The sequence below is a fragment of the Bombus pascuorum genome, chromosome 7, assembly GCF_905332965.1.
Source record: "Bombus pascuorum chromosome 7, iyBomPasc1.1, whole genome shotgun sequence".
NCBI classification, from domain to species: domain Eukaryota; kingdom Metazoa; phylum Arthropoda; class Insecta; order Hymenoptera; family Apidae; genus Bombus; species Bombus pascuorum.
The window spans coordinates 6463439-6490926 of NC_083494.1; the positions used below are offsets into that span (position 1 = coordinate 6463439).

A 27488-nucleotide genomic window follows, 5' to 3' on the forward strand; every position below is an offset into this window, starting at 1 on the left:
TAAAGATATGTTGTGTAGTAAGTTTAAATAATGTTATTTATATTGTGTTACTCACAATTCCCAATGTGGAATTGATTATAATAAGCTTACAAAAAATTTAAATAATCATTTTGTAAATACTTTATTTCAATAATGTCCACGTCTGGTTGCTAATAGATTTAATTTTTTTATAATTGTATTTACTGAACAATTGTTTAAACTAAAGAAGCCTCACTCTAAACTGCATGTCGACTGTGTCATATTACACTCTATTTATTCTATCTTATTCGCACTGCCTACTTCTCATCCTTACCTTCGATTCATACATGGTACAGCAAAGTACAATTAACACAAGTCGGATAATTTGGCCCAATTGTTGGAAAGTCATCTCTCCAGATATATGGTCATTCCGTTACTCCTAATCTCGATCATTGGCCACATAGCCGAACATTACTGTACTTATTTATATAGGACATTTATATAAAAAAACGTATTGAAAAAATGGAATGATAATTTAGTTTATATCCGATTAAGTAAACTTTTATTATTTGAATGAGAAATGATAAGTAGCGATTGAAGGAGTCGATGAACTTCTATAACGTACACAGCGTACGTAAATATATATGTATATATAATAACTGCTTATTTCTTATCCCTGGACGGATCAAATGCAGCTTACTATTCCAAATATCGTTTAAAGTACAGAAAGTTGTAAATATGTCTGTATTGTAATTAGTGATTTTTTTATCTATTCTACAATCGTAATTATACGTTATATTACGATACATGTGACATATTCTGACACATATGTAGTACATATGTATGTGCTATTTAGGTACTGGCTGTTAGTACGTTATAACAGGTTATAGTAAGTTTGAAACTCTTTTAATGTGCATGGGGTCGCCTTGTTTATATTGTCAAGTGAGGAAATCTTTATTCAATTGACAGTATCTCCAGATTGATAAAAAGGTTTTAAGAAACGGTGTGTATATTCAATCATATAATTCTTCTTTCAGTATTGTCAAGAACCATTTAAAACATCATAAATAAACAGAAATATAAAACATTTATTGCTTTAACCTATCATGTATAACCATAGATAATGTGAAGAACATAGCAAAAGCTAAATTCTACAGCATTATATTAAGAATATATAGAAGGACATTAATGTTATATCTTTTTTATATTTATATCTTTTAATATTAAACGTTATTATTACCATTATTATTAATTATCATTTATATTTTTTTGTATGATAGCATGACAAAATTCATTTCCATTACTAATGGAGGATCGAAATAAATTGCAATCAGAATGGAAAAGACCAGACGAAGTAATGCAGTTGCATCGTTTAAAAATGAAAAAGCGTGCCCTACAAGCACGTATAAACAATACACGCATTAATAAAAAAAATTTAGAATCAGAGCCTACACAAAAAACCAATAATCAAAATATTGTATCCAATCATTGTGTAGGTCAAAAGCGAAAGAATCCTTTCATTAAAGATGAAACAGATAAAAAGTTTAATATAACACCTCCAGACATAGATGCTAGTAATGATAATACACTATTTGAATTATTAAAAATAAAAGTCCCAAAAGTGAGTGAAACAGAAAACTCAATAAATGATTGTTCTTTAACATTTAGCAATGCATTTTTACAATTGGAAGCAAATAAGGATATTTTGGATTTAGAAATACCGAAAGGTGAAAAATATATTCCAATAGATTGGACTTTAAAAACTAAAATGAGATTTATGTCTCCAAAACCATTTCCTTGGAATTGTAAATTAAAAACTAGCGAAGAAGCTTCTGGTACTACTGGTTTTGTAAGATGTTTGGATATTAGTGAACAACATTCAACTTTAGATACTAGTCCAAATGCAAGGTAATTTTTATATATTTTGTATATTTTAATTTAGTAAAAATATATATATATACTAAATATTTACTAAATTAAAAAAAATATATATCAATTAAAATATTTGCTAAACAGGTTACACCGATGCTGCTTAATATGGCAGCACCCTTCATTACCATGGTTGGAGTTATTTCCTCGTTCTACTGGGAAAGTAAGTGCAAATTTAACAAGTAATTCTATGATTGTAAACAACATGCTCATTAAAGAAGCTTTATACAAAGAATGGAGTGAAAGCTTTAGGTCACTTTTTCATTTATTGAGAGCACGACAATGTCCATATTTTTATGTTTGTGCGACCAATTTTACTGTATTATTCCGTGCTGCTGGAATTTGTGGAATTTCTGAAGCTCATGCACTTTTGACACCTACAACACGTGGTTTTCGACAGTCTTTAAAACAGGAAGGTATGAACAAATTATAATATGTAGAGAAAATTTTTGACGTCATTTTACTTTTCATTTGCACATGTTTCATAGAAATTGAATATACAATGCCTTTGAGAAAAGATGGTAAACGGCAATCAGATGTAACTGATTCAGGATGTGATACAGCAGATTCAGGTACATCATTGAGCTATATAGAGAATCAAAATCTTGATGATGAAGATGAAACGCAAGATGAATGGCTGCAGAGCTTAGGAGTTGAAAATTCTGAAATTCGTAAAATTAACAATTCTCAAGTAATTTTACAGCATGTACAATTTTTTTTTTATTTCTATACCAATACTAATTTTTTAAGATTTTTCTCTAGGCAAGAATGACATTAGAAAAAGAAACTGAACTGGACAATATGAAACAATCCTTGATTTTTGTAAAAGGTGTAGAGTCACAAGCTTTATTTAACTTCTTAATTAATTGTAAATCTGCCATTACAACAACTGGCCCTTTAGCAGGAGTACCTCCAACTCTTTTATCACCAGTGGCTTTTCACGGTGCAACATTAAAGCCAATTAGGGTAAAATATTTTTATATCTACAGTTGTGATACATAATAGAATTATAAATTATTTTCATTTTTTACAGGTTAAAGAAAGCATAGTTCGTGTTGACAGTGAAAAATATTTTTCTCTGGAATTAAAAGGACCCCTCCTACCACATGTCTTGCCTTCACTCTGTTCTTTAATGAAATCTAGTCAGTTAGAACAATATTCTGCGAGTTGTGCACGGTTACACTCAACAACTTCATTTTCAGCAATGAAAAATAATTTTGGTAAATGTTTTCTTCCATAAAATTATGATTGTTTATATAAAAATCATATGAACAGTATATAATGTTTGTATTTTCACAGAACAAATGGAATTAGGAAATATACCAAAAATTCCAGAAAATGTTTTTGGTAAAGAGAATTTGAGCGATTGTGGATTCAGTAGCGAATTATTAAAGGATTTTTGTAGTCCTGATCCAACAAATATTCAAATTATAGAAAATATTAAATTTTCAAATAATTCATATACATGGTCTTGACAAATGATTGTAATAATATAGGAGATTATAGCAAAGTTTTAATTGATTATATTTATTAATTAATTTGAGGAAGAGAATTTAGATATTAGGATAATATGATTTATTCTCAAAACTACTCATCAATGAAATCAATTGATTGAAGTTATTTGACGATTTAAAATTCATTGGATCAGTGAACATCAAATTAAAATATTAAATATAAGGATTATCAAATGGTAACATAATATTAATTAGGGCAGTAATAATTATTATCATTGCTATTGAAATCTATACATTTACTACAATAATGATTAAATGTATAACAGATCATTTACAAAACTGGCACTATATTAAAATCAGTAGAATAACTATACTTTGTGAAAATTTTTTAATGAAACGGTTATTTTACTATGTAAATATTTAACAATAAATGATAATCGTTTATTCGATCTGTTTTAAAACAAAGTCGCTATAAAATTTAAATACTTAAAACTATATTCTATCTTAACGTTGTTTCAATCTAATTATATTTGTTAATTAATTACAGTAGATGCACTGTAGATGCACTATAGATGCACAGTAGATGCACAGTAGATGCAAATTAGTTTTTATATAAAACATGTGCAGAAAATAATAAATAAATAAACTATTATAACTTATATGATTTTAATAGAAATAAAATTAATTTTTATCGGTAAAAATATTTTGTAATATCTAAAAATTGTATTAAATTTACAAAAAAATATTGTTAATAAAAATTGTATAAAAATAGTGTTGCTATATTTTTATTTAATATTCCTCACTTTTGGTGTTTTTTGTTTAACTACTCACAGAATATATTGGTCCTGCGAAAATATACGTAACAATAATTCATTACAGACAAATTTTCAAACGGGGGCGCGACGAAGGTGGGGTTCGCGGATGGACTACCCCTAAAAATAACGAATCGATATTCGCTCGCTGCCCCCGAATTGGTCGCCCGGTCACCTCGAGCGTGAACAATCAATTTGTTGTAATAAGCTATTGTTTTGCTTATTTTTCTACGGCAAATATTTAGTTTAATAAAGATAGAAATATTTTTTCGACTATTTAGAAATATAATATTTAAATTTATATTTTATCTAATATTTCAATTATACTGTAAAAGATTTTTATTTTGCAAGACAAATTTTTTAAAATTTTATTGATCATGTTACAAATTGTGCAATATATTACAGTTTACGTGAACATATGTATATTGTATATTTTACGCATACATTGAGCACGAGTACGTATGTATCCATGTCATGATTACGTCAGTACCCATTGCAGTCTGTGCTCATCGTATTGCGATTCTCTTCAACGAGCAGTTTCATGTTACAAGGTCTTTTATGCGAGTTCAATTTTCGAATGGAATAATGCACTGATAATATTGTCCCCAATGGTGTTGTTGAAAGCGATATTCGTATACTAGGAATTTCCTTTACCTTCCATTTAAAAATTGACTTTTTCTTGATTCAAAGCCAAATTTCTTTATAATGCTATCGCAATCGTTATCGTACTCTTAAAGATAGCTGAAAGTAGTGTTAGTCGTAAAGTGAGAATGGAACAAATCTTACCTCGCATGAAACGAGCAAAAACGCGAAAAAGGGAATTCGATTAATATATAAATAAAAATAAATACAACGATGTAACTGAAGCGATGTTAAAAATTTTAATCATCAAGTACATAATTAATTTCCCCTGAAAGAGATGCACGGCAATTTGTGAGCATGCGATATTTTAGAATTTCACAAAATATTAAAGGTAAAGTCTCAAGGAGTAGACTGTAGGAGATAAAACATAGGACGATGGAATTTTTCTCGAGAATAAAACAACCTCAAATCTGAAATACGAAGAAAGCATGGTTAGGGCGGCGTAGAGAGGTAGAGGGGAAAGTCCCTTCTCGCGAACGTCCGATCAGGCTGCCGAGAAGCAACCCTCCAACATAGGAGGGTTCAGGGTGGATAAAGCTGCTGGATACGTAGGGGGTAAGGGATTCGTGCGAAGGGAGGGGACCATCGGTGAAGGGCGGGGGAGGAAGATCCATAGCTGTGTTGGTGTGGTATTGCGTGTGCTTTACACAGAACTGGCGAAGCTAGGAGAACGACGAAAGAGAAACAAACGCTTCGACCTAACGCGTTACGCGAAACAAGGATAGGAGCTCAGCACGAGAGAGAAGCTCGTTGAGAAACAAAGAGAAACATATACGATAAAAGTGCGCGTGGAAACGAGACGGAAATGAATGGTACGTGGGAGCAAGGGAGTAAGAGTGCAAGAGAGAACGACGCGGACAGGATCGCAGTGTATGAGAAGAAGAGAGAGGTCTCTCTCCCCATGATGTACGTATACATCCTGGTCCCTTATTCCCTGTACGTGCAAAGGGGGTTTCGAGAGGTTAGCAACGGTGGAGCCACGACAACGAGCTACAACCACGACGGCGAACACGACTACTACGACACCGCGTGGGGGTTGCACGAAGACCCCCTGGTGGGGTTCTGGCTGGCGACCCCACAGTCCCCCGCTGGAAATGATATCAGTCGCGACTCGGTCGAGGGAGCCCCAACACGTGCCGTGCCCCTCGCAGAGTGAGCTCAATAGCTTGCTCGATTCTTTACTTGGTGTACGTTTTTCGCGTACGCTTTTTTTCGCGGTGCGCGTTTTCGCTCGAAACTGGTTATTTCGGGGAATACGTAAGGGTGTATGGTGGTTGTGGAAAAGGAAAAAGTGAAAACTTGCCACGGTGTATTTTAACCTATCTCCTCTTCTTGGATTGTACTCGTCGATTGATTTCGTTGGTGATATTTTAATCTCACAAGACTTCCCGTAACTTTCATCCTCTCGTACAATCAAAGGTGAGTGAATCCGATGAAAATGGCCTTTGGTTAGGGTGAATTCGTCTACCTACGTGAAATAATTTTTTACGTTTGTCTTTCGTTCACTCCCGACTATCCCTTGTTTAATTTAAGACACGTTTGGCAAATTGCTGAGCAACGCCAGCTTGTTTAATGATTTGAATCAATTATCGAGTCGAACCAACGATAGAACTTTTACAAGGGTGAAATGACATTGCGAAACTGTCGATTAGATATTTGCGCTGACTCCGATCCGGCCTAAGTCTTCGTACGACATCTGTAGGCTACTCCATTAAAATTGCAACAGTTTATACCTTTACTCGTACTGTTTATGATAACTCATCGCACATCGGAACGATGCGATGATTCTATTAACTTGTTCCTAATAGCTTCATGAAGCGAATGGTTGTAGCTGATCACATAATTGACTGCGAATGCACTTGTACGACATCTACGATATGTCCTGTTAAAGCTGCAACTCCTTTCCTTCCTTCCTTGTCGTGTTTCGTACTCAAGTCGATAACCTGATCGCACCTTCTCGTTTACAATTTTTTCATGGAATAACGCAGTTTATAGAAAGAGAAAGCATTTTTATCACAATCAAACGCATAATTCTATCAAACGTGTAAATTCGTTTAATTACTTGTAACAGTACACTGTTGATGTTTCCATTTTGATGGAACGATAAACCTTCTTTTAATATGTTTCAATATTTTCACATTTAACATATGAAAATCGCCTCGATTCCTTTTAGCAATCTTACTGTTACGATCTGTTATTTCTTTTTCTTTCTTTTTCTTATATTATTCGTATCGAGATCAACACGAATACGATTTCTGTTCAGTTTATTCGTTCTTAAGACCAGAAGATTTTTTAATAAAAGGACAGTCTCATCGTATTAATGCCTCTATATCGGTGCACACGTTCTCGAGACGCGACGACAAGGCGCGGGTATTAATAGAGTCGACGTTGGGACGGGGCACACGGTTTAAACCGACTCTTTGCTCTCTTGATCTTCAGCGTTCTAGAGCGCTCTAACCAGCCACGGGAGATCTTATGCATTCTTGGATACCTTAGTCACGGGAATCAGTGACCTCGATACGTAATTTCAAATAAATCATAATGAATAGACATTACTGAAATGTGCATTATTTACTATGAATTTTACAAAATCAGGTTTTCACGATTGTTTAACTGAATGAAAAGCTCATCATATGCCGCATCATATGTGGATGAAATATGGAATATTATATAGGTGATTAAGTATATTGTCACAAGGACATCTGGAACAAGAGTTAAAGCGTACAATAAATGTATTTAATTTCAATTTTTTCGCTTCAACTTAAGTAGATGATACTTATTGATTCAAAATTTAGAGTTATTCGCATAAAAGCTCTTTTGTTTGATCGAGCCACGACGCGCTAGATATTAAACGTATCATGTATCATTGGGAGATAGAAAAGAAGAAAAATTGCTTAACAAATTTTCAGCGATAAATGATTTGAACTAAAATATTCTATGTGTACTTTACTATATTAGTAGACTGAACAAGTGTAACGTGAAAAGAATTCAATGCCAGTGAAAATTTCTGCTTCTGTTCGCGCTGTTATTTTGGTAGTCTGTTGAGTGGATAGTTTTGGTATGTTTATTATACTTGTATGAGGATACAGATAGTGTGTGCGTATATCGAACATAGGTCGCAGTTATTCGAACGTGAATAAAATTTTCCTTTAAATATCGTAGTAATCGTTGTCGTTAATAATTTTATTTAATAAGCTGTGTTGCAAGTAATTTTACATAAATAACAAAACAGAAGGTCAGCAAATTATTTTTGTGATTTAGATTTTTTCGTTGTAAAAATTTGAAAATCAGACATAAGGAAACGAAAAAGGAGTACAGATTTAATCCTTGTAATTCCAGTAATTTAAGTCGGAATTTAAGGGAAAAAGTTATACAGTGTTGTATTTTATTTCAACGGTAAATTTTAGGTTTAAATTCAAAGCAATGGAATTTTTAAGCAAGGAACATCCGCTTCTGTACATAAAACATTGTCTCGATAACTTTATCTTCACAATGTGTACCTATAATGATGATTACATATGCCTGATATCAATCGTTCCTTTATCATAGTGGTATAACGTCAAATTGTTAACATTGGGTTCTTCGTAACGAAACTTGTTTTAAATGATCCAAGTAGTATATTTACATAGTTATATAATTTAAAACAATGAAAAAAATCAACATCGGTAAATGAAGAGATTAAAATTGCAATTAGAAAGAGGGAAAAACTTACCAGTCACGTATTCTAGTACTCGATAATAAAGCAAATATACCTACTTATAAAACTTATAAAAACACAGGTTGAATTTTGTTATTGAGTTATCTTTTTCTCCCATTGCGTACACCTGTTCACTACGTAATCAGTGCATATTGTTGAATGTTTTCCAATCGTAATGCTACGTTAACGTCATTTTGGCTACGAATATTTATCTTGTTCTGCTTACGTATTGATTTTTACCTTATTTAGATATACATATTGCACTATTGGACTGTTATACGAATATTCGAATATGCAAGTGATATAGATAATTATTTGATGTGATTTTATTTAGTAATACATAAATATTATCTTTGCTTGTAGCATATTTCTTACAATAATACTAAGAACCATGTGCACATAAACGGGAAAAACTTTTATATTATCATATATAATTTATAATTATTATATGGCAAAAAAATTGATTTTCGAAAATCAAACATATCATATCATTAATATCTCACACTTATATTGAAATTTTCACCATGTAAGATTGAGATAGATTGATGCGTTTAACAGATTAATAATAATATTGTCGTATGTTTGTAATCTACAAATGATTTTTTTATTTCTGAAATATGTTAAAATATCTAGACATTAACTTTTGCGATAAAATGGTAATATTAAACAACGTTTATCTTTCCATCTACATCTATTTTTGGAAAAATGAGAAATTGTACATTAAATTTAGTTTTGTATTAATAAATTAATCTGTACGACATGTTTAATGATAAACTACACATTATATTTATTTTATTTTTCATTACCTAATTGCAACACATAGTTACGTAATAATGCATTACATAATTATATAATATTTTTCAAACGTTCACATCAGACGAATAGCATGATAAATAGTTACTTCAGTTCTATTATTTCATTACTTGTTAATTGTTTCAACATTTTCAATAATATATCTTTGCCATTTTTTCTACAACTATGAAATTGTTATATATATATATATAATAATATAATATAATATATAATAAATATAATGATAAAGATGATGGGTACATTTACAAAATACTTTTTGTTCTAAATCATTATACCGAAATGCTTTTATTTTATACATCAGTCTATCATAAGGTTTATCAACACCTCAACCATTAGAATTTATCTCTTCGTTCTTAGGAAATTTTTAGATACAAGTAGTAGAATATGAATGAAATTACAAAATTTTATAGAAGATAAACTTTCCAACGATAAGCTAGCATTAAATAAAAAATATTTCTCCATACTTAGATAGTTATCTCGAAATAAAGCAATTTTTTTTTTTAATTAGAAAGGTCAAAATTACAATCGAATATTGACAACAATTTTTATGATAAAGGTATAAAAAATAATCTTCATCTTACGTAAATTGTAACGAGCACAGAAATTTAATCTACGGGAAGATATATTGGATTTAATTAATTTTCTAATACCTCAGGACAGTCTCAAACTCGATTTTGTTAAAATAAGCGATTGGAACGAAAATCCAAATATCTTCAAATGCAATTTCGGACAGCGAGTTCTACATTTATCACGTTCCTGTTCCATAATTTCATTAAACGTTCCATCGTTTAACTGAAAGATTGAAATTTCAAGTTTGTCGTTTCATAAATAAATGCAGCTGTAAGTTGGAGAAATGTCTATATTTTCGTATCGTTAGTTAACGTGTTCTAAATTCTCTACGCGGTCAGAACCAGACGTGTGTTTTTTTCCATGAACAGACGTTTAGACATTTTTCCACGCGGTGACGAACAACGATCCGTGATGACGGCTCCCTTGGTCGCGCAGGGGGCCGTTCTCTCTCCCAATGGTCGACGATTTTTGTGGCCCCCGCGTCTGCTGTGCGGTGACGTAGTTATGTATGTACATGGTTCGAAACAAGAGGGAAAAAGGGTGCATTTGGACGACACACGGCCTAGCCCCTTGCAAATGCGTGACGGGGTCCACCAACGAAATTATGGATCGGGCCTAGGTACCACGCCTGCGCATGACCATCGCTAGATCACTCTGCCCTTCAGCCCACTTTCTACTCCCTTCCCATGTATGAATGTTGAACATGAACACCTAGCCATGCATTCTGCTTATAGATACGTATTTCACTTGCTCTTGCTTGCCTTCTTCGTGCTTTCATTTTGTTACATGAAATATAACATTACATTATACGTTAAATTGAGTATCTTTGTGTCCAATTTATGATCTCTTTATTTAATATAATTGCATAATTTTCAAGCTAGGTTATCCGATTAAACAAGGAAAATACGTAATTCAATCCATTTCCCGTGGTCGTTCTCGGTTCTTCTCCTTGTCTAATCCATATTTTCTCTGTTCTACATAATGTACGAATTTTCTTACTGCAGGTACTGTGTGTTAAGCATTATCGTAATTTAGATAAAAATTCTTCGCGTTCTTCGACGACTGTTGCATTAAATTCATTGTATGTACCCTTTTTTCAAGATTTGCATATCGGTATCCTCTAACTGATTTTTGACGATTATTTTTCAGAATCTTTTGAGTTTTTGAATATTACTCTCAATACCTTTTCTCTTCGGGTCAGGCTTCTTTGATTTATTTCATGATCCCGACATTAAATATTCATTCAAATATTCCTTTTGATTTTCTATCTTTGATGATCCACCTTCTATTTTTCTGTTCATGTATGTACGTTGTACGTACGTCCGTGAAAGTACATATATTTTAAATCGTCGCTTAAATTGTATCGGCTAATGACCGTATCGCTTCACCGAGGTATTTTCGTATTTCAATTACTTTAATAAGAAAAATAATGAAATAAACTTTTTCCACTCCATTAAACTGAAAGCAAATCTTAATTTGTACAATTCAATTAAATTAATGCAATTGCTTTTCTAATTAGCTTTTATACGATTATTTCAATTAAAATAATTTAAATATTACTTTTACTCTTGTATTAATTTTATATTTTAAGTTTCTCATATCTACTGGTTTGTATTTCATGAGAGAAAGATAACTACTTGTGCAACATATATATTTACTATAAACATTAATGAGTATATTAATAGTAATGAAAATATTTAGACAACAAGTTTTGCATTGACTTGAATGTATCGCATTATATTCTAATTACTAGTAAACAAACTAAATTTGTTCTGTAATATAATAGATCGCTTAAGTTAGTTAGTAAAAAGTGCAAACTATTTCAATAATTCATTGGATTTATAATTTAGATATTAGCTGTGAATATTTATCAAATCAAATTTTTATTAAATTGTTATATTTATATTATACTTTATATTATAATAAATATATTTTACAGAATTAAGTAACTATTACAATCAAAAAATTGTTTATAATCACCTATTTTTAAGTTAATATTTACAATTTACTAAACAAATACAATACATATGATAATAATAATAATATATAATTTAGGATACAAACTTATCTTCTAAATTATTTTAATGCAAAAATTTTTTCATTAGTTATTATACATATTTTGTTTTACGTCCATATTATATGTATAATTAGTATTAAAAGTTAAATTCATGTCTTCTAATGTATGAAATAAATACATGTGTAAAGAAGAGTGCCAAGATGGGCGTCAGAAACCTTTTACGTCATTCTTGTTACTATATAAAACAACAACGAATTTTATCAGATTTTATCAGATGCATTTCATTTTCAAAATTCTGTGAATCAATTCGAATTCACACAAAATCAATAAATTTGCTTTTAAATTATTATTTCATAAAATCTATTAAAAAGCCTGTTTTTCTTAAGCCCAGTACATTGCTACTCGAATATTATTCCAAATCGACCATGGTAGTGCCGACAAATTATTCTCGGCGTTGATCGTTGTAGGTGGACTTCCGATTTCGTAAACTCGTTAACTGCACGAACATTCTGCAGTGGTTAGATGTTTAAACATCAACACTACTTCGTTACGGGTACAGCTATAACATATCAATTATTACGTAAATATTACATTGATACAAACAATTAAAGTGATTCTGTGAAACATCTTAGTGAAATTAATATATCATGAGAATCATTGCGCGTTTCAAATACGCTGAGATATCTTGCTTCTATTGATTACTAATTGCGTGTCATTTGGTTTATATTTATACTTTCGTTCTTGGAGGATTTCCGAAGGACTATTAATATAAAGACAAATAAATATGTGCAGTAGTAGAGTGTAGTCATAGAGAAGAATAGGAGAAAAAATTTATTGGAAATAATGTTTACAGAGATTATATAATGAAAACAGTATGCCAGGAAAAAATTATAATTAATTTGCAAGTTATCTATTCTCTAAAGTAACACGTTACAAGAAAAAGATAAGTGTTTACTTTATATTTAGTAATTATTTAGTAATATTTGTATTGCTTTTATATACGACAATGTTTGGGTAATTTAATGTTACGCAACCGTTCTACATTAATTATTCTATTAGATATAATAAACATTTAGTAAATTATACATTTGTACAAAGAGTAGTTTCTATCATTAATAATAATACAATATTAATGAAGTAAATTTAAGATTGGATTAAAATTGCATAATTGCATAAAGAAACACAATCATCTTTTTTTGACACAGGTATAAAAACCATTGTTAATGAATAAATTACTAGATCATTATGATATTTTTTTGATGGTTTTTATTCTATAAATATTGTTTTATCTAATGCATGATCTTTGAAGAATTTATAGTTTCTCCAGGACAGCGAAACCATTTGGTTTTGCTAGGCGTGCTCTAGATATTGCAATAAAAGCGAAGAATGTTTCTTTCTAATTCAGTCAATTTCCTAATTTATTAAATGTTCAATTATACTGAATGATGTTAGTGATAGACAGATTATGCCATAAAGTTGTGTCGCCATACCTTTATTTATCTTAACCTTACGAATTTCTTTTATAAATGTAGCACATTTTTCTTAGTTTATTTGTTTGAAATTTATGTAAGTAAAGAGCCCTTCGTATAGCGAATACTTCTGCATAGTGAAGCATTATGAGCAGAAATACGTATTTCTCTTCAATTTCTGATTTATACATTTTAAAGATGTATCGAAAAATGTTGTGAGAAACACTCGTGCACTCTACAAAAAAGAAATTATGTTATTCTTTGTCTGTGACATAGGATTTCAATATCTTCAGAACTAAAATTTCCTTTAAATGATTAAAAATTCATAAGGTTCGTAACCTTTATTCAGCAAGAAAAGCAGAAATGTTTTCATTAGGAAAATATTCGAAATTATAAGTATGCTAGCTAAAACCAATAATTTTTAGATATTTAAAAAAGTTGAAAAAGTTGTCATTTCTGACAGTACATTTATTATAGTAACAGCATTACGGCGTATGCATCAAGATACACAAAGATTTTATATATATTTGTATATATTATTAATAAAAAGGTAATCGAGAAAATAACTTGCAATAAGAATATAATAAATTTGCTAAAAAAACAAAATAGTACAGAGCTTTAGAACTAGAAGATAATTCAACGTTTTAACAGAATTTCAAGATGTGCTTGAAATAATTTAAATTTTTATATTTCGATACAATGTTTGGCATAGATGCGCACCGGGCGTGGGTCTTAATTCGTGGTACAAGTGAAGTCAGGGAGATTCCATGGCTCAAAATAAGACGAAAATCAAGAATAACAAAGTTTGCGTTGGAAGCTTTATTTCTGAGAAAATCGAGTTTGAAAACTTGTCAAATACTTGTGCATTTTATTAATTTCCGATTAGACGATTACGAGTGGACAATTAGCAGAGGGTTATACTATGTGCAAAAATAAGTGAAAAATATAGAACAACGTCTACTTGTTTGAAACTTCGTTGTCGAGAAAAGTGAAGTTTGAAAATTTGTCGAATACGCGTGGGCTGAGTAAATAATTCAGCATTAAATACACATATATCCAAATTACTTTCTCCAACACAAATTTTATTTTATATTTTCGAATTATTTTCGCATATAGAATAACTTAAAGCTGATTTTCTTTAAAACGAAATCCCCAGCGCAATTTTGTTATTCTTAATTTTCGTCTTATTTTAAGCCACAGAATGTTCCATAATTTCATTTGTACATGAATTTAGATTCACGTTGTATAGAATATAAATTTATGTTACTTCTGTTTTCATTTCTTAATGTGTCATAAAATAGAATCTCAAGAGATGCCCCTCTTTGTTTTTGTACAGAATGAATATTTGTGCAGTGAAATTAATGTTTAATAATTGGACAGAACATGTCTGAATTTGAATGCAACCGTTATAAGTATGATTGTAAGAAATGTGTTGTTCAAAATGTCCTCGATTTATTGTATATACTTGCTAAATTCAGCACAGTTGTTTATTACATAAGAAAATTGTATTATTTTGATGTTTCAACAGACAGAATTTATACATCACATTTGAGCAACAACTGTTAGCCAACATCTGCTTTATCTGTAGAACTAATTTCTTAACTATAGAAGTACTCAAAGCCAAGATTCTTAGCTATTTTGTTTAGAGAATTATAAGATATAATAATGCTGGAAAGTTTGACACCGCATATCAAATTAATTTGTAGAAACATTGCACAATGAACAACGATAATTACCTACAACGTGATATTTGTGTGTCTATTCATTTTCCTTTAAGAACTGGAAATGCAAGTTCAAGTTTTATGTCGCTAAATTTTATGTGAAAAGTGGAATAATAATATAAATATTCACTCGTGAATTATAGAAAACTGTTAAGAAGTTCGTTAATCCCTATTGTTAGATTATTATACAGGGTAAATATCAAGAAATTTGTTCGCTCGAGATACAGAATATCATATTCGAGCTTATAGAAACTTCTTATACAAACATCATAAAATAACGTGTTCGTTACGTTAAATAATAAGTTTCCCCAACTTTGCAATAATTTTGCAAACACTGAGCAGATTGTAATTGGTCTAATTAAAATCGTAATGTGCAATGCATTTGATAATATATTTATGATTTACGAAAATTAATGTAATTAACGTTTGCATAATTTCATCCTAGAAATACTATTGTGGGCAAAATTGTTATGAAATCTATTTAAGAAATTCTATTTATTTAATTATTATCAATGAACGGTACATTTTGTAGTAGAAAAGAATGCAAAAGTTTCAAAAGGTGATTTGTATTTATCTAACGAATAAATGTGTGACTGTGGTATGTTTGGCAGTGAACACTGAACGCGTCATAACAATGGGTGAGAAAACATTCAACCTAACTTGGAACAATCACCTAGCGAACTTGTCTGGATTGTTTGAAGGACTCTATAAGAGTGGTTCCTTGACTGATACAACGTTAGCTTGTCAAGGTGGAATGTTAAGAGCACATAGACTGGTCTTGGCAGCATGCAGTCCTTATTTTGAAAGAGTTTTCAAAGAACACTATGGTGAACAACCAATTCTTATTTTAAAAGGTAAGCTTGAAAGGTAAAAGTCAGTTTAACAATCGCAATTCTCTAAGATATATGACCTTGTCTTACGTTTTGATATCAGTCAATTCACTTTTAACGTAGTAGCGACGAACAACAAAATTTAATGCTGAATTATAGCGTTATAATTATTCGATTCTAATGACCAGAAGACTGATCGCTATGATTTCTGATTAAAATTCTATAAAACGTGCAATAATGTCTGTATTGAAGTATGGTTAAGTATATCAGGGTTGTATTCTTTCATTTCCTTTAACGCTGTAAATAACATAGCATAGCATAGAACATTGAACGTTGAAGAAATACAACGTTGAACAATTTTTGCGTAACAAAGTACTTTGAAAAATATTTCTATCGATACATATAAACGGTTTTCCTAATAAATTGATTTCTTACATGAAATTTAAGATACTCTACATTGGTTTTTCTTCAATCGCGTAAAGTAGATGAAGAAATCGATGTCTAGTAAACAATATATATTGATACTAGATGCGAGTATGTAAATATTGTGTGAGCTTAGCACGACTATAGATGTGCAAATTTATTTAAATTTATGTAGATGCAGTAGATATTGATATGGCTTCTACTTATTTACATCGTATTCCGTAGGTGTTGCGGTTGAAGAAATGGAATGTCTTTTGGATTTTATGTACCGTGGTTCGATCGATGTCTCTGAAGAACATTTGCCATCTTTGATTAAAACTGCCACAGATCTAGAGATTCGTGGTCTTTCCGGTGATCAGAGAAATCAAGAAAATAGTCGTAGCCCTTATAAGAGAGTGGAAACGCGGATGCAACGGCGTCACATAGAGGCGAGAGTTCATACAACGGAGTACATGAAGGAACCGTCCGTGATTCCATTTTTACCAAAACAGTCTTCCATAGAGACATTAGAGGATCACATCAAGGTGGAAGAAATTGAGGTGGAAGACGATCCGATGGTGATCGATGGGCACGACGATTCGTTCGATGAACCTTTGCGATCGTCGGAAACGCAAATTGTAAGTCCGAATGATATAATTAAAATAATAGAGAAAATGTAAGACAGTCAAATTATCGTAGTGCATAAAATGTACGTGCACGTATGTAATCAACTACGCAAATCTACATATACCTGAATCGAAATATGTTAGTTATTGAAACATATTTTATCGCGAAAGTATTTATACTTATACAAGTATATCGATAAGAAGTTACCTTGAATTCAATCACTATATTAATGTATCTGTAAAAAGAATGTAAAAGACTAGAACATTAACTTACAAACACCGTGAGATAAAATTACATCAGAGATTACAAAACTTTTAATTTTATCAATGCCAAGAAGAAGATAGCGGGCCATTATTGATGAGGGTGGGGGGATCGATGCAAACGGGTACCACTTCCAACATTTGTTGTGATGTAAGATTTGTTGTTTACTCTTTTCTCTTTGTCGAATGACCTCGTTGAAACCATCTCGATTGTTTCAAACATTCCCTATTTTATCAGGGATAAGAAATTAAAGCGTCATACAAAATAAAAAAAAAAGATGGTGGTAACGTCGAAATTTTCAAAAAACTTTCACGTGCAAAAAAAGTATTACTGTCATATTACGAGTCTCTCAATAGAATAGAACTTTCGTAAACAATATTTTTCCATATCTCTAAAAAGAAAAGAAATATTTACGTTGATTAAAGTTATTGTCCCACCTTATATTATTTATACATAAGGCGTCTCCGAAATCGTTGCACAAGCGGTGCACTCGGGTGATGATTCTACATGCAAAAATAAATCGACGAAGAAAGAATAACATTTTTGCGTTTAAGACTTCGTTTTCAAGGAAAATGAGCTCGAAGATCCGTCAGATGCACGCGTGCCAATTGTAAGTTTCCAGGCATTTAACTTGTCTTTCTGCTCATGTTGGTAATAATTTAATTAGACAAGCAGACTTATACATGCAGCAGCGCGTCAACATTTTGAACGCTTGTTACGTCAATAAAATGATTTTTAAAAATTAATATTCTTATCTTTATTTCTGAAACCATTGCAAATATGGAGATCGTAGAAATAAGGTAGCAGCAATAATAGAAAGCAAATCATAACATTGTTCATGTTTATAAATATAAACACGAGCAGAAAGAGAAGTCGGATACCTCGAAGCTTACAATTCGTACACGTACACCTGATGGATCTTCGAACTTATTTTCCTTGGGAACAATGTCTTGGACGAAGAAATGTTATTCTTTTTTTTCTTCGACTCATTTTTGTACGTAGAATCATTCGACCGCTTGCGCTATGATTTCGGAGACACCGTGCATGTATAGATGTAAACGAATTACTATAAGAAAGAGAAAGAAGATTCTTTTTAAATGTTACTATCATCTAAATGTTGCATTATCCTTGAAACACGTGTAAGATTAATTGCGAATATATTAACAATTGCGCAAACAAAATGTCATTCCGTGGCAAGAAATTTTAACGATGGGTGATTTATCATAATCAAAGAGAAATTGGGACAGTACAATTTTCAAATGGAATATATTCTTTATTCTTTACTCTTTATCAATACATTTTAATGTCATCTAATTGAGATTAAATGGACTATTATCCATAAAAGGAGGAAAACCGAAATTTCAGTTTACCTGTTTCAATGATTAAAAATAGCGAATGCTATATTCGTTCCACTAACAAATTAATGACATTTGTATAAAAACTTCAGAAGCTGTTTATTTTAAATTGTGTACGTTTTTAACATGATTGATACTGTCGCTATAGGTTTTATATCTGGAACCTTTAATGTATACAAAAGGTTTTAAAAGTATAGATACATAAATCATTAGTTTCTGATTAGTTTCTGAACAGTCTAAATACAGTGCATTAACCGATAGTTAAGTAACTATTGCGTGTTACTTTAAACTTATCAACCGAATCATTTAAATTTTTTAGTTGTTACCAAGTGACACAAAATAAACGCAGTACTAGCATTATACCGGGTGAGTCATTTAAATGTTTAAGTTTTTTTTTAGTTTGGTGTCTATACTATTTTAAATACCTAATAAATCGAAAAATGTTTCAAGGATTCTTTATAAAACTACATACTTACTTATATCGAGAAACTATCAATTCAATAGATATCTTAACTTTTATTTTGTAGAACTTGTCGTAGGGAAAACGCAAGGCAATATTTTTGGATTTGTTCTTTTTTAATTTTTTTGTTTAAACCATCTATCAACTAACACTTTTTCCATAAAAATAGGTTAATAATTTTTTATAGAGAATCTCGAGCTGCATCGGCTAATGTATTAAAAAATATACGAGTCCGTTTAAAAAGTCAAAGTTGACCTCTACATGACCTTTACGCGCCTACCTACGGAAGAACTAATAACGTCAAAATACGTCCGTCTTCAAACAATTTAATTTTTACTTGAAACAATTTTCGATATACCTAATTATCAGTATCGAAAATATTTCAACTTAAACTTTTAGGTGATTTACCCTGTGTAATCATAGATAAACACATGACGCCATTCATTGGCAGAAAACAGAATTTTATTGTTTTAACGTTGCAGCGTTTATGTACGTTTTTATAGTTATTTCTCAGCTTACAGTTTATTCTTGCGCGAAATTTCGAAATAACAGGCGTTTCTTTCATGCACGATAAAGTGAGTATTAACATTAGAACAACTTACACAAACAACTTGTATCAGGAAAACTTTTCCAATTGCAAGTACATAAATAGGATAATATCGAGCAAGATATTATTGTACTTACATGTATTTATTTTTAACCGGGACTGAAACGTTGAAAAGTAATTACTATATTAACTGTTTCTAAGAATGTAGAAGATTGAGATCTGTTAGTAATTATATATAAATAGTGATAGTAGCTCGTTCGCAGAGGAAAAAGTTTTGCAAGCAAAGTTGGATTTATAGATAATAACTGAGCGATAAGCAATGAGGAAACAGGAAATTTTGTAATTTTCAGACTAGCGATTTTTCCATGGATGTTTGTTAAGACTTTCTTGCGTATTCTAATGAATGCTACACGCACTTCAAGTTCGAACGCGTCAGCTCTGTATATTTATATGGGGAACTATCAAGGATTTCTAATGTTAAGAATTAAGAATATTTATGAGTAAGAACAGATTGAGCAATAAATCTACGTTTTTTTTAAATATAGTATAGTAAGTTCACCAGTTTTATATAAGATCTATTTATATATGTACATAATCAAGCCTATTTCCTCTAACAATTGTGTCAAATATATTATTTATCTGGTCTGTCTAAAACTCTTTGGTTCCTTATCTAAAGAAATCTGGTAGATTTGTTTCTGCATTCTGCTATTTGTTTAATAATTATTCACAGTTAGATTACCAAATACGGATACTGCAATTCTGTTATGTCGTAAAAGAAGTATGTAATTTAAACAAATATCCTTTTCTAGACGCAAGTGACGGAACTATGTATTATAAGCAACGTTTATCATCGTCATCTGTCTGGTAATCCATTAAGAATTTCTAATAAAATATAACTTTCTTCCAGAGAGATGAAAGTGTCGCCTTCGAGCACAAATCGACTGTCGCGATACATAGCTTATTCAGATTGAATTTTTCTTTGAAATATTCAGAAACAAGCTTCGCCTACCTGAAAAAATTTATCTTCGTTCTTTTAACGATCGATCTAGGTGAAATGTATGCCATTTGTTCATAGAAAATCTGCAGGCGAATTGAATGCTGTCAGCTAACTTGAAATTTTTGCAATTTCTCCTTTAAAGTGTTCGCTCGTTATAGCTAGCACGAGCAACGCTTTCATAAGATTCTTTGAAATGCATACAGCAGCAGAAAGTGACTTTTACGTTTAACCTAATACATTCACGCTCTTACGAGCGTAGAATACTTATGACTGGCATCTTAATTTTTTGTAATTTCTTTGCATGACTTAGAGACGTATGCCACCGCCAATGTACAAGCGAGAGACAAGATTTAAAGGTCAGAAAAGGGTCTCAGTGGGACGTTCAACGAGAAACAATGATGTATTAGAATTTAGATCGAAGGAGCGTATAGAATCGAAAGATGAGTCTACGAGGGACAGCTGCGAAGATTCGTCGAACACGGTTAAGTCCGAACCAAATTTTAACAACACATCTGCAGATCCTATGGTACCGGATGTACAGATGAACGACGACTTACAAGAACGAGATGAAAGTCTGGTATGAGAAGATGACCACAATTGAAATTGCTTTTATGTTCAAGATCATTGGTATTTGTATTTAGTATTTCGGTGTCTGTTAACGTATGAGCACAATATTCATAAGAATTAGGGAGAATCGGCACTACAATTTCGCGAATATGCATTCTGGTAATACATATCAATTTGTTGAACTTAAATCTAATTATTACTACCGTTCTTGTAAGTTAGGAACTGTCTTCATTGTAGGCAATTATTTTCATTACACCGTCATTCTATTTTTAGGAATCGTCAAAAGACATGGATGACAGTCCAAAATTAACTGTCAAGAAGAAGGGCGATAATCTTACGAAGAGGTCAGGACTGAACGAAGAAAATGAAGCCAGGCCGATGCAGTCCAAGTCTGAAAAAGCGCAATATAAACCTTTCTCTTGCGATCTCTGTACTTTAGCCTTTACGAGAGCTTCTCATTTGGCCAGACACAGAAGAGTTCATACGGGTGAACGACCATTTGCCTGTAACATTTGTCCCCGAATGTTCGCCAGGCAGGACAAATTGAAGCAGCATTTGGACTCGCACTTACAATGGCCAAAAAGGAAGAGTAGCTTGTCAAGTTCGAGTTCTCAATCAGCACCGTCGGCGGTGGTTAAAGGGAAAAGGGGTAGACCGAGAAAGGTTAGACGTGTTTACATAATATCGTAATCACGTTGTAATCGATTTCGATTTCTAAATGCTCTCGCAGATGACCTTTGTTCTTCTTATTTTCATTTCAACTTTTTTCCTTCCTTTAACATTTGGGTTTCTTTTTATCTTAATGTCAAATAATAATTTTATCTTTTTACAATGAATTCCTTTCTTTAGCCTAAATATTGCAGAGTTCTTTTTATTCACGATAGCATGTATATATTATTTTTTACATTTCCATCATTTTTCCATCCTTACAGATCTTATTTTCGTGGAAATTCATTCAGAAATATTTTAACCAGCGAGAGTTTGAGCGAGTAGGCAACGGTATAAGTCCAGATACTAATACTATAAATATGTGGCAGGTAAATGTAGAACAGTCCGCCATGGAAGAAATTATGAAATTTGGCGAATTCAGTTCTCTACTAAACAAATCCCATTCTACGAATACGACGAGCAAAAATGAAGATTTGGCATCGGTTGAAAACGAAAGAAAAATGAAGGAACAGGAAGAGTATATCGCGGAAGAAGGAAACGAAGATAAAGACAAAGATGATAACACAGATAAAGATAATTATGGTTGTCAGGTCGAAAACGGTCAAGATATCGTTTAAATAATTTTTTCTTTACTTTCTCCCGTACTTTTACAAAAAGTATTTTTCTATGGGTAGGAAATCATACGACTACGGAATGATGGAAATTACCGAGCATTTTCGATCAACGATTCGAAACAGGTACTTTTCTTGATTTTTCTGTATCAAACGTTCACTAGCGTGAGAATAAACATAAAAGCTAGAAATTTATTAGCATACTTTTAGATATTATGATTAGTAATTTTTTTTATTTGATTTCTAATTCAACAAAATTTTATGTGCAATAATTCTTGATTCTCGATGTTCGTTCTTCTGCAAAGAAAATTTGCATTCTTTGAACTAGCGAAGTAAATTAGTAAGGTCGTAAATTGGTTACAAGTCATATTTAATATTTATATACATAAGATAAATACGCAACGATATGTATTAGAGACATTTTCACTATATACAACGCTAATTAGGAACTATGGTTTCAAAATGAAACGCTAATGGAATGAAACTGATTGTTGTGAGACCATTGTTACTCTTATACGGTAATTCCACATACTTATTTCGTTTTTATATATTCGTTAATATTACGCTGCTGTGAAAGTAGCTGAGACGATATCGAGATTTGCGCAATTCGTATAAATAAAACGTGTACAACACGTTTATTTGAATTACTGGTTGAACGTATAAGAGAATTAGATTATTACATGTATGACGAGTCATTCAAAATTCATGTGACAGTTAACAGACGAGCATATGAAGATAATTTCTATAAATAGGTATTTAATAAATAGTATATATAAAAAATGTACATTCGATTCAATACTGAGCGCATTAAAACATACTTTGAAACATGAGAAACAACGTGCAGGATCATACGAACGATTTAATTACTAAAACTTACGATTAATTTTTCTCCACAAAAATACGATGTAACTTTGTCATATTAAATTCGAGTTCCATGTTTCGTACATCTTACGTGTCCCCCTTGAATCTCGTCGTAGATACGAATCAACTTTATAACGAATCTTACCAAATAATTTTGCCACAACTTACGTATTTATTTATTAAGGTTCGCGGTATTCTTGTTATAGATTAAATAGAAATTTGTTCGAAAGAGTACCTGAAGCACCTATGTTAGTTAGATTCGAGACTAACTGATGGTGGACCCAGGCCATGTAGGAAAATAATAAACAATCCTTATCTCTCATTTTCCGAGATGGTTGTTTAGGTACTGATAAGTCGAATTCTACGACGATTTACTGTCGTATACACAATATTTCTATCGTAAGATTAGGAGAAGAAATTTATGTTGAAAACTCGACCAAATTACTTAAGCTGCGAGACTGTGGTATGGTTTGCATTGTGAAACTGTTTAACTGATTGAAACCTAAGTTACAGAATTTGTTCACCTTCTTAGGATACGAGGATAATTATTAATTTAGGGGAATATGTATGTAAATATGCATCGTCTTATCTATGTATTTTCTGATATGCATAGATCGTTTCGGTATTCCTGCTATATTTTTCGGTATTCTACTATATATGTATACGTGCGATATGCATATAAGATCATTGAAATAATTTTACAATATTTAATAGGGCCCAATAGAAATTTTATTGAGCTTATATTATTTCGATTGTCGCGTTAGCCAAGCTAATATATTTATATTTCGAACATTTGCCTTTAAATGTAGGCCTAACAGTGGTTGGATCTATTTAAATGCCTAAAAAATGAAAAAGAAAGTTCTTAAATGTTCATCGTATTATGAAGAATAAAGCAACATTTTTTTTTTTTTGTTAAATTTTCGTGCAAATATGGAACGCCGATAAAATTGTCGTTGAAATTAATTCGGAAAGATATATTTCTCTGAATTTATAATTATGAGAAGTAGGCAGTTAAATGTACGACAGTGCAAACTACTTACATCTATGTAGGTGAGGCTCAACGATTCTCAGAGCCGAGAAAGAAATGTAGCTTCGAATATTTTGTTATACATGCGATTATAAATACGTCAAGTACAAATGTCCAAATATTAGAATATACGTGTGCGTAAGTGTGCGTGCCTGTCGTACTATAAAAGAAGAAAGAAATACCAGTATGTGTATAGCGTTCAAGAATTATTGGCGAGTGCAATCTTTTTTTTTTTGTGTTCAATCGAACTATACTTGTTAATCCGTTTCTGTTCCTTTCTCCGACCAAAAGTTTAGCTTCTTAAGGAATTCTCGATTGATTAACATTTTTTGTGTTTTTGTTTTCGTAATTTTATAAGTAGATATATAATTGTGCTTACATTCGGTGGTTCTAGATGAAATAATTCGATGCTTAAAATATGGAAGAATATGCGTTTGTGTGTAGCGGTACTGCTATTTATCCGCATCGATTTGCCATTTGTTTATCCAATTTCATGTTAGCAAAGTATCATTTCGTTCATCTCTTCTCTTTTTAGAAATCAATAAGAAATGGCAAATTATCGATTCCATGTTTTAAGCGTAAAATAGGAAAAAGAAGAATCAAACAGTTATGAAAATTGAATCGAATTATTTATTTTCATCGATTTCACGAAAGCCGGTTTCGCTCGAGTTCTACAGCGACATAGAACAATGTATCGTGTAGCGTACGTGATGCCGAATTGTATCTTCCTGTAACATCAATTGTTGTTGTTGTACGAATTGTATTTTGTTTCGTTAAATTCTTGTTGCTCGACCTACCAGTGTTACACCTCCTGCATTATAACTTTTATTACGGCGATGTGCAATTATTTCAGCGATATGACTGTTTGGTCTGCCGCGGCAAATTACGAGTGTACTTGGTGCAATTACAGCGTCCAGAAGGTCGTACGCGAGTCTTCATATCTTACAGTGTATATTGTGTAGCATGTGTAAATAAATTTTAAAACCAATATTTATTCCAATTGATACCTTCTCCTTCTAATTTGTCTTAACATTTTGAAATATTATTAAACTTGTTTTGTCAATTTCTGAAGAGATATTTGTTATGGTTTAAAAAAACATTTAAAAAAACACAAACATGTGTGTGTGTGTAACAGCAAGCAAGACAGCTGAACCAGTTACAATAGCGAACGGTTATCAGCAACCTGGCATACTTTTTTCTTTTGCATATCCTACAATTATGTGTTCTGAAACTATTTGTACTCACTTGCAGCTGCATGTTAATATTCTCCGTTGTTTCTTTAAATTAGTTTCACATACACATGTGTGTACCTACATGAAAAATACGAATATTTGTAGAGGGCAGAACAAATGTAAGTTAGAAATTTCTTTTTAGCTAAATGAAATATGTTGTAATTTATATTAATTAGTAAGAAATCTTCATATCAAATATGTTGCGTGTTCTTGTAATTACGTTGATGTTCGTGTAATTACGTATGTTGCGACTAACTTGAAACTGAAAATACGTGGAATTTGTCATGATTCGTTGCAGCAAGCTCCTCTTACTGTACATAACAATATTACATAACAATATATCTCAGCATAAATACTATTTAAATTGAAGAATATGTGTTTTGTAAAATAATTCTTTAAGGTCGTAATAAAATATTGCCAGTTCTTAAATGTAAATAAGCACAATTAGAGAAATCACTGAAATCATTTTTATAGGAATATTTCTTAATTCGTTTGATTAGAAACACTCACGTATCACTACACTTTGTAAATAAGAAACCAAACATTTTGTTACACTGACACACTCCAAAAACTATAGCGTATGCAAGCTATACATATTTAATTTTTCATACGATAATTATATTTTATGCGATATGTAAACGTAAACGAGTAACTACGAGTAAATTTTCTTCGAAGGACTATAAATGTATAAATAGACAGGGGTAAAGTACTAGCATACCCTATGAATAAACATAAGACAGAAGATGTTCTATAAACACAGGCTCATAAATACTTTATTACTGAAAGCTATAACAAAAACACGAAATGACAAGAAAATAATTTCTGGGTTGATATAATAGTGAAACTAATCTCAACAACGAGCAGGTTGAAGTCACCAGATTTTTTGATGCCAAGATTATCAGATACCACGTTATCGGATTTTAACTCGTGGAGCAAACGCGTATCCAACAAGAATTAAGATAAAAGATTCGTAATGCATTCGCTGAAATTAAAGGAAATTCCTATCGTGATAGATTCAATTTGTTACAGATGTGAATCCTATTTAATAATAAAATTTAATAACGGGCAATACACGAAAATACTCTATAGAAAAACTAATCCAGTGTTATTTTATGCTTTTGCGTGTAACTTTTTGATAAATCATAAATTAATGAATCTTTATTTGTGGGATATTTTCCTTCCATTAATACTCGTGGAATATTCTGATACTATTATATGGAAAAAAGAACGTGGGATATTTGACGTGGTTGGAAATTAGGTAGAAACTGGCATCAAAAGAGCATTATTCCTCTTGTTACTCGCAAGTATCATTATATTCCCGGACATACAATATATTTTTACAAATACATTTTCTCGCTTATACACAGACCTTTTCAAGGATCGGGTGGGAAAATTACGGATATATCTTTCCGTTTAGCATAATCATATACCTTCTCTCTGCCACGATTTACGATGGTTACATAGTGTCAAACTGCATATTAATGTCTTTATATCCGATGCAACAAACAAAAAAGAGAAAAACAGTGTTATGACGATGAATCGTCTAAGTTCGAGATCGGCCTCGAGAGATATTGCAGCTATAATGCTCAATTCAAGTGAATACAATCTTAATGAATTAGCATTTTTCTAATCGATTTGTTTACGAGTGAATTACCTTCTTTCTTAAACTAGCCTTACATTAAGTTACAACGACGACATCGAAAGCATAATACTCTTTGTCTTTCTTTCTTTCACCCTATTTCTTATTTCTATTGATTACACTCATATAACCGCGTCGAAGAGGAAACGCGCGACGTTTCCGGAAAACGCTCCTCTTTAGTAAAAAAAAAAAAAAGAGAAGACGATTATAAATTTACTGCAAACATTATTTACGTTACATGACGCTTAGCTAAATTTTATTATCGCGATCATTTTGTCCTTATTATTATACTCTGAATGTTATCTATTTTACATCCATACT

At 31.5% G+C, this 27488-nt stretch overlaps 2 protein-coding genes and 2 long non-coding RNA genes across 5 annotated transcripts; 2 read left to right on the plus strand and 2 right to left on the minus strand.

The window, feature by feature from the left end:
* Positions 1 to 613: 613 nt before the first annotated feature.
* LOC132908872 (protein downstream neighbor of son homolog) lies at positions 614 to 4112 on the plus strand. The gene is made up of 7 exons (XM_060963268.1): positions 614 to 961; positions 1239 to 1866; positions 1975 to 2303; positions 2376 to 2578; positions 2650 to 2853; positions 2921 to 3107; positions 3187 to 4112. The coding sequence occupies exons 2-7, from the start codon at positions 1265 to 1267 to the stop codon at positions 3360 to 3362; spliced, it is 1701 nt and encodes a 566-aa protein (XP_060819251.1). The 5' UTR covers positions 614 to 961; positions 1239 to 1264; the 3' UTR covers positions 3363 to 4112.
* Positions 4113 to 4507: 395 nt separating this feature from the next.
* On the minus strand, positions 4508 to 7384 carry LOC132908877 (uncharacterized). The gene is made up of 2 exons (XR_009658445.1): positions 6529 to 7384; positions 4508 to 6263 (listed from the first exon to the last, which is right to left on the minus strand). It is a non-coding gene; the product is annotated as an uncharacterized LOC132908877 (long non-coding RNA).
* LOC132908874 (zinc finger protein 624-like) lies at positions 5462 to 25284 on the plus strand. Of its 2 annotated transcripts, none has more exons than XM_060963272.1 (6): positions 5462 to 6214; positions 15694 to 15936; positions 16561 to 16952; positions 20872 to 21087; positions 21402 to 21791; positions 22166 to 25284. In XM_060963272.1, the coding sequence occupies exons 2-6, from the start codon at positions 15717 to 15719 to the stop codon at positions 22412 to 22414; spliced, it is 1467 nt and encodes a 488-aa protein (XP_060819255.1). In that variant the 5' UTR covers positions 5462 to 6214; positions 15694 to 15716; the 3' UTR covers positions 22415 to 25284. The 2 variants fall into 2 exon arrangements, with proteins under 2 accessions (XP_060819255.1, XP_060819253.1); XM_060963270.1 differs by having other exon boundaries at positions 5463 to 6214; positions 20872 to 21138.
* LOC132908878 (uncharacterized) lies at positions 25075 to 27182 on the minus strand. Its single transcript, XR_009658446.1, has 2 exons — positions 25769 to 27182; positions 25075 to 25606 (listed from the first exon to the last, which is right to left on the minus strand). It is a non-coding gene; the product is annotated as an uncharacterized LOC132908878 (long non-coding RNA).
* Positions 27183 to 27488: the final 306 nt, after the last annotated feature.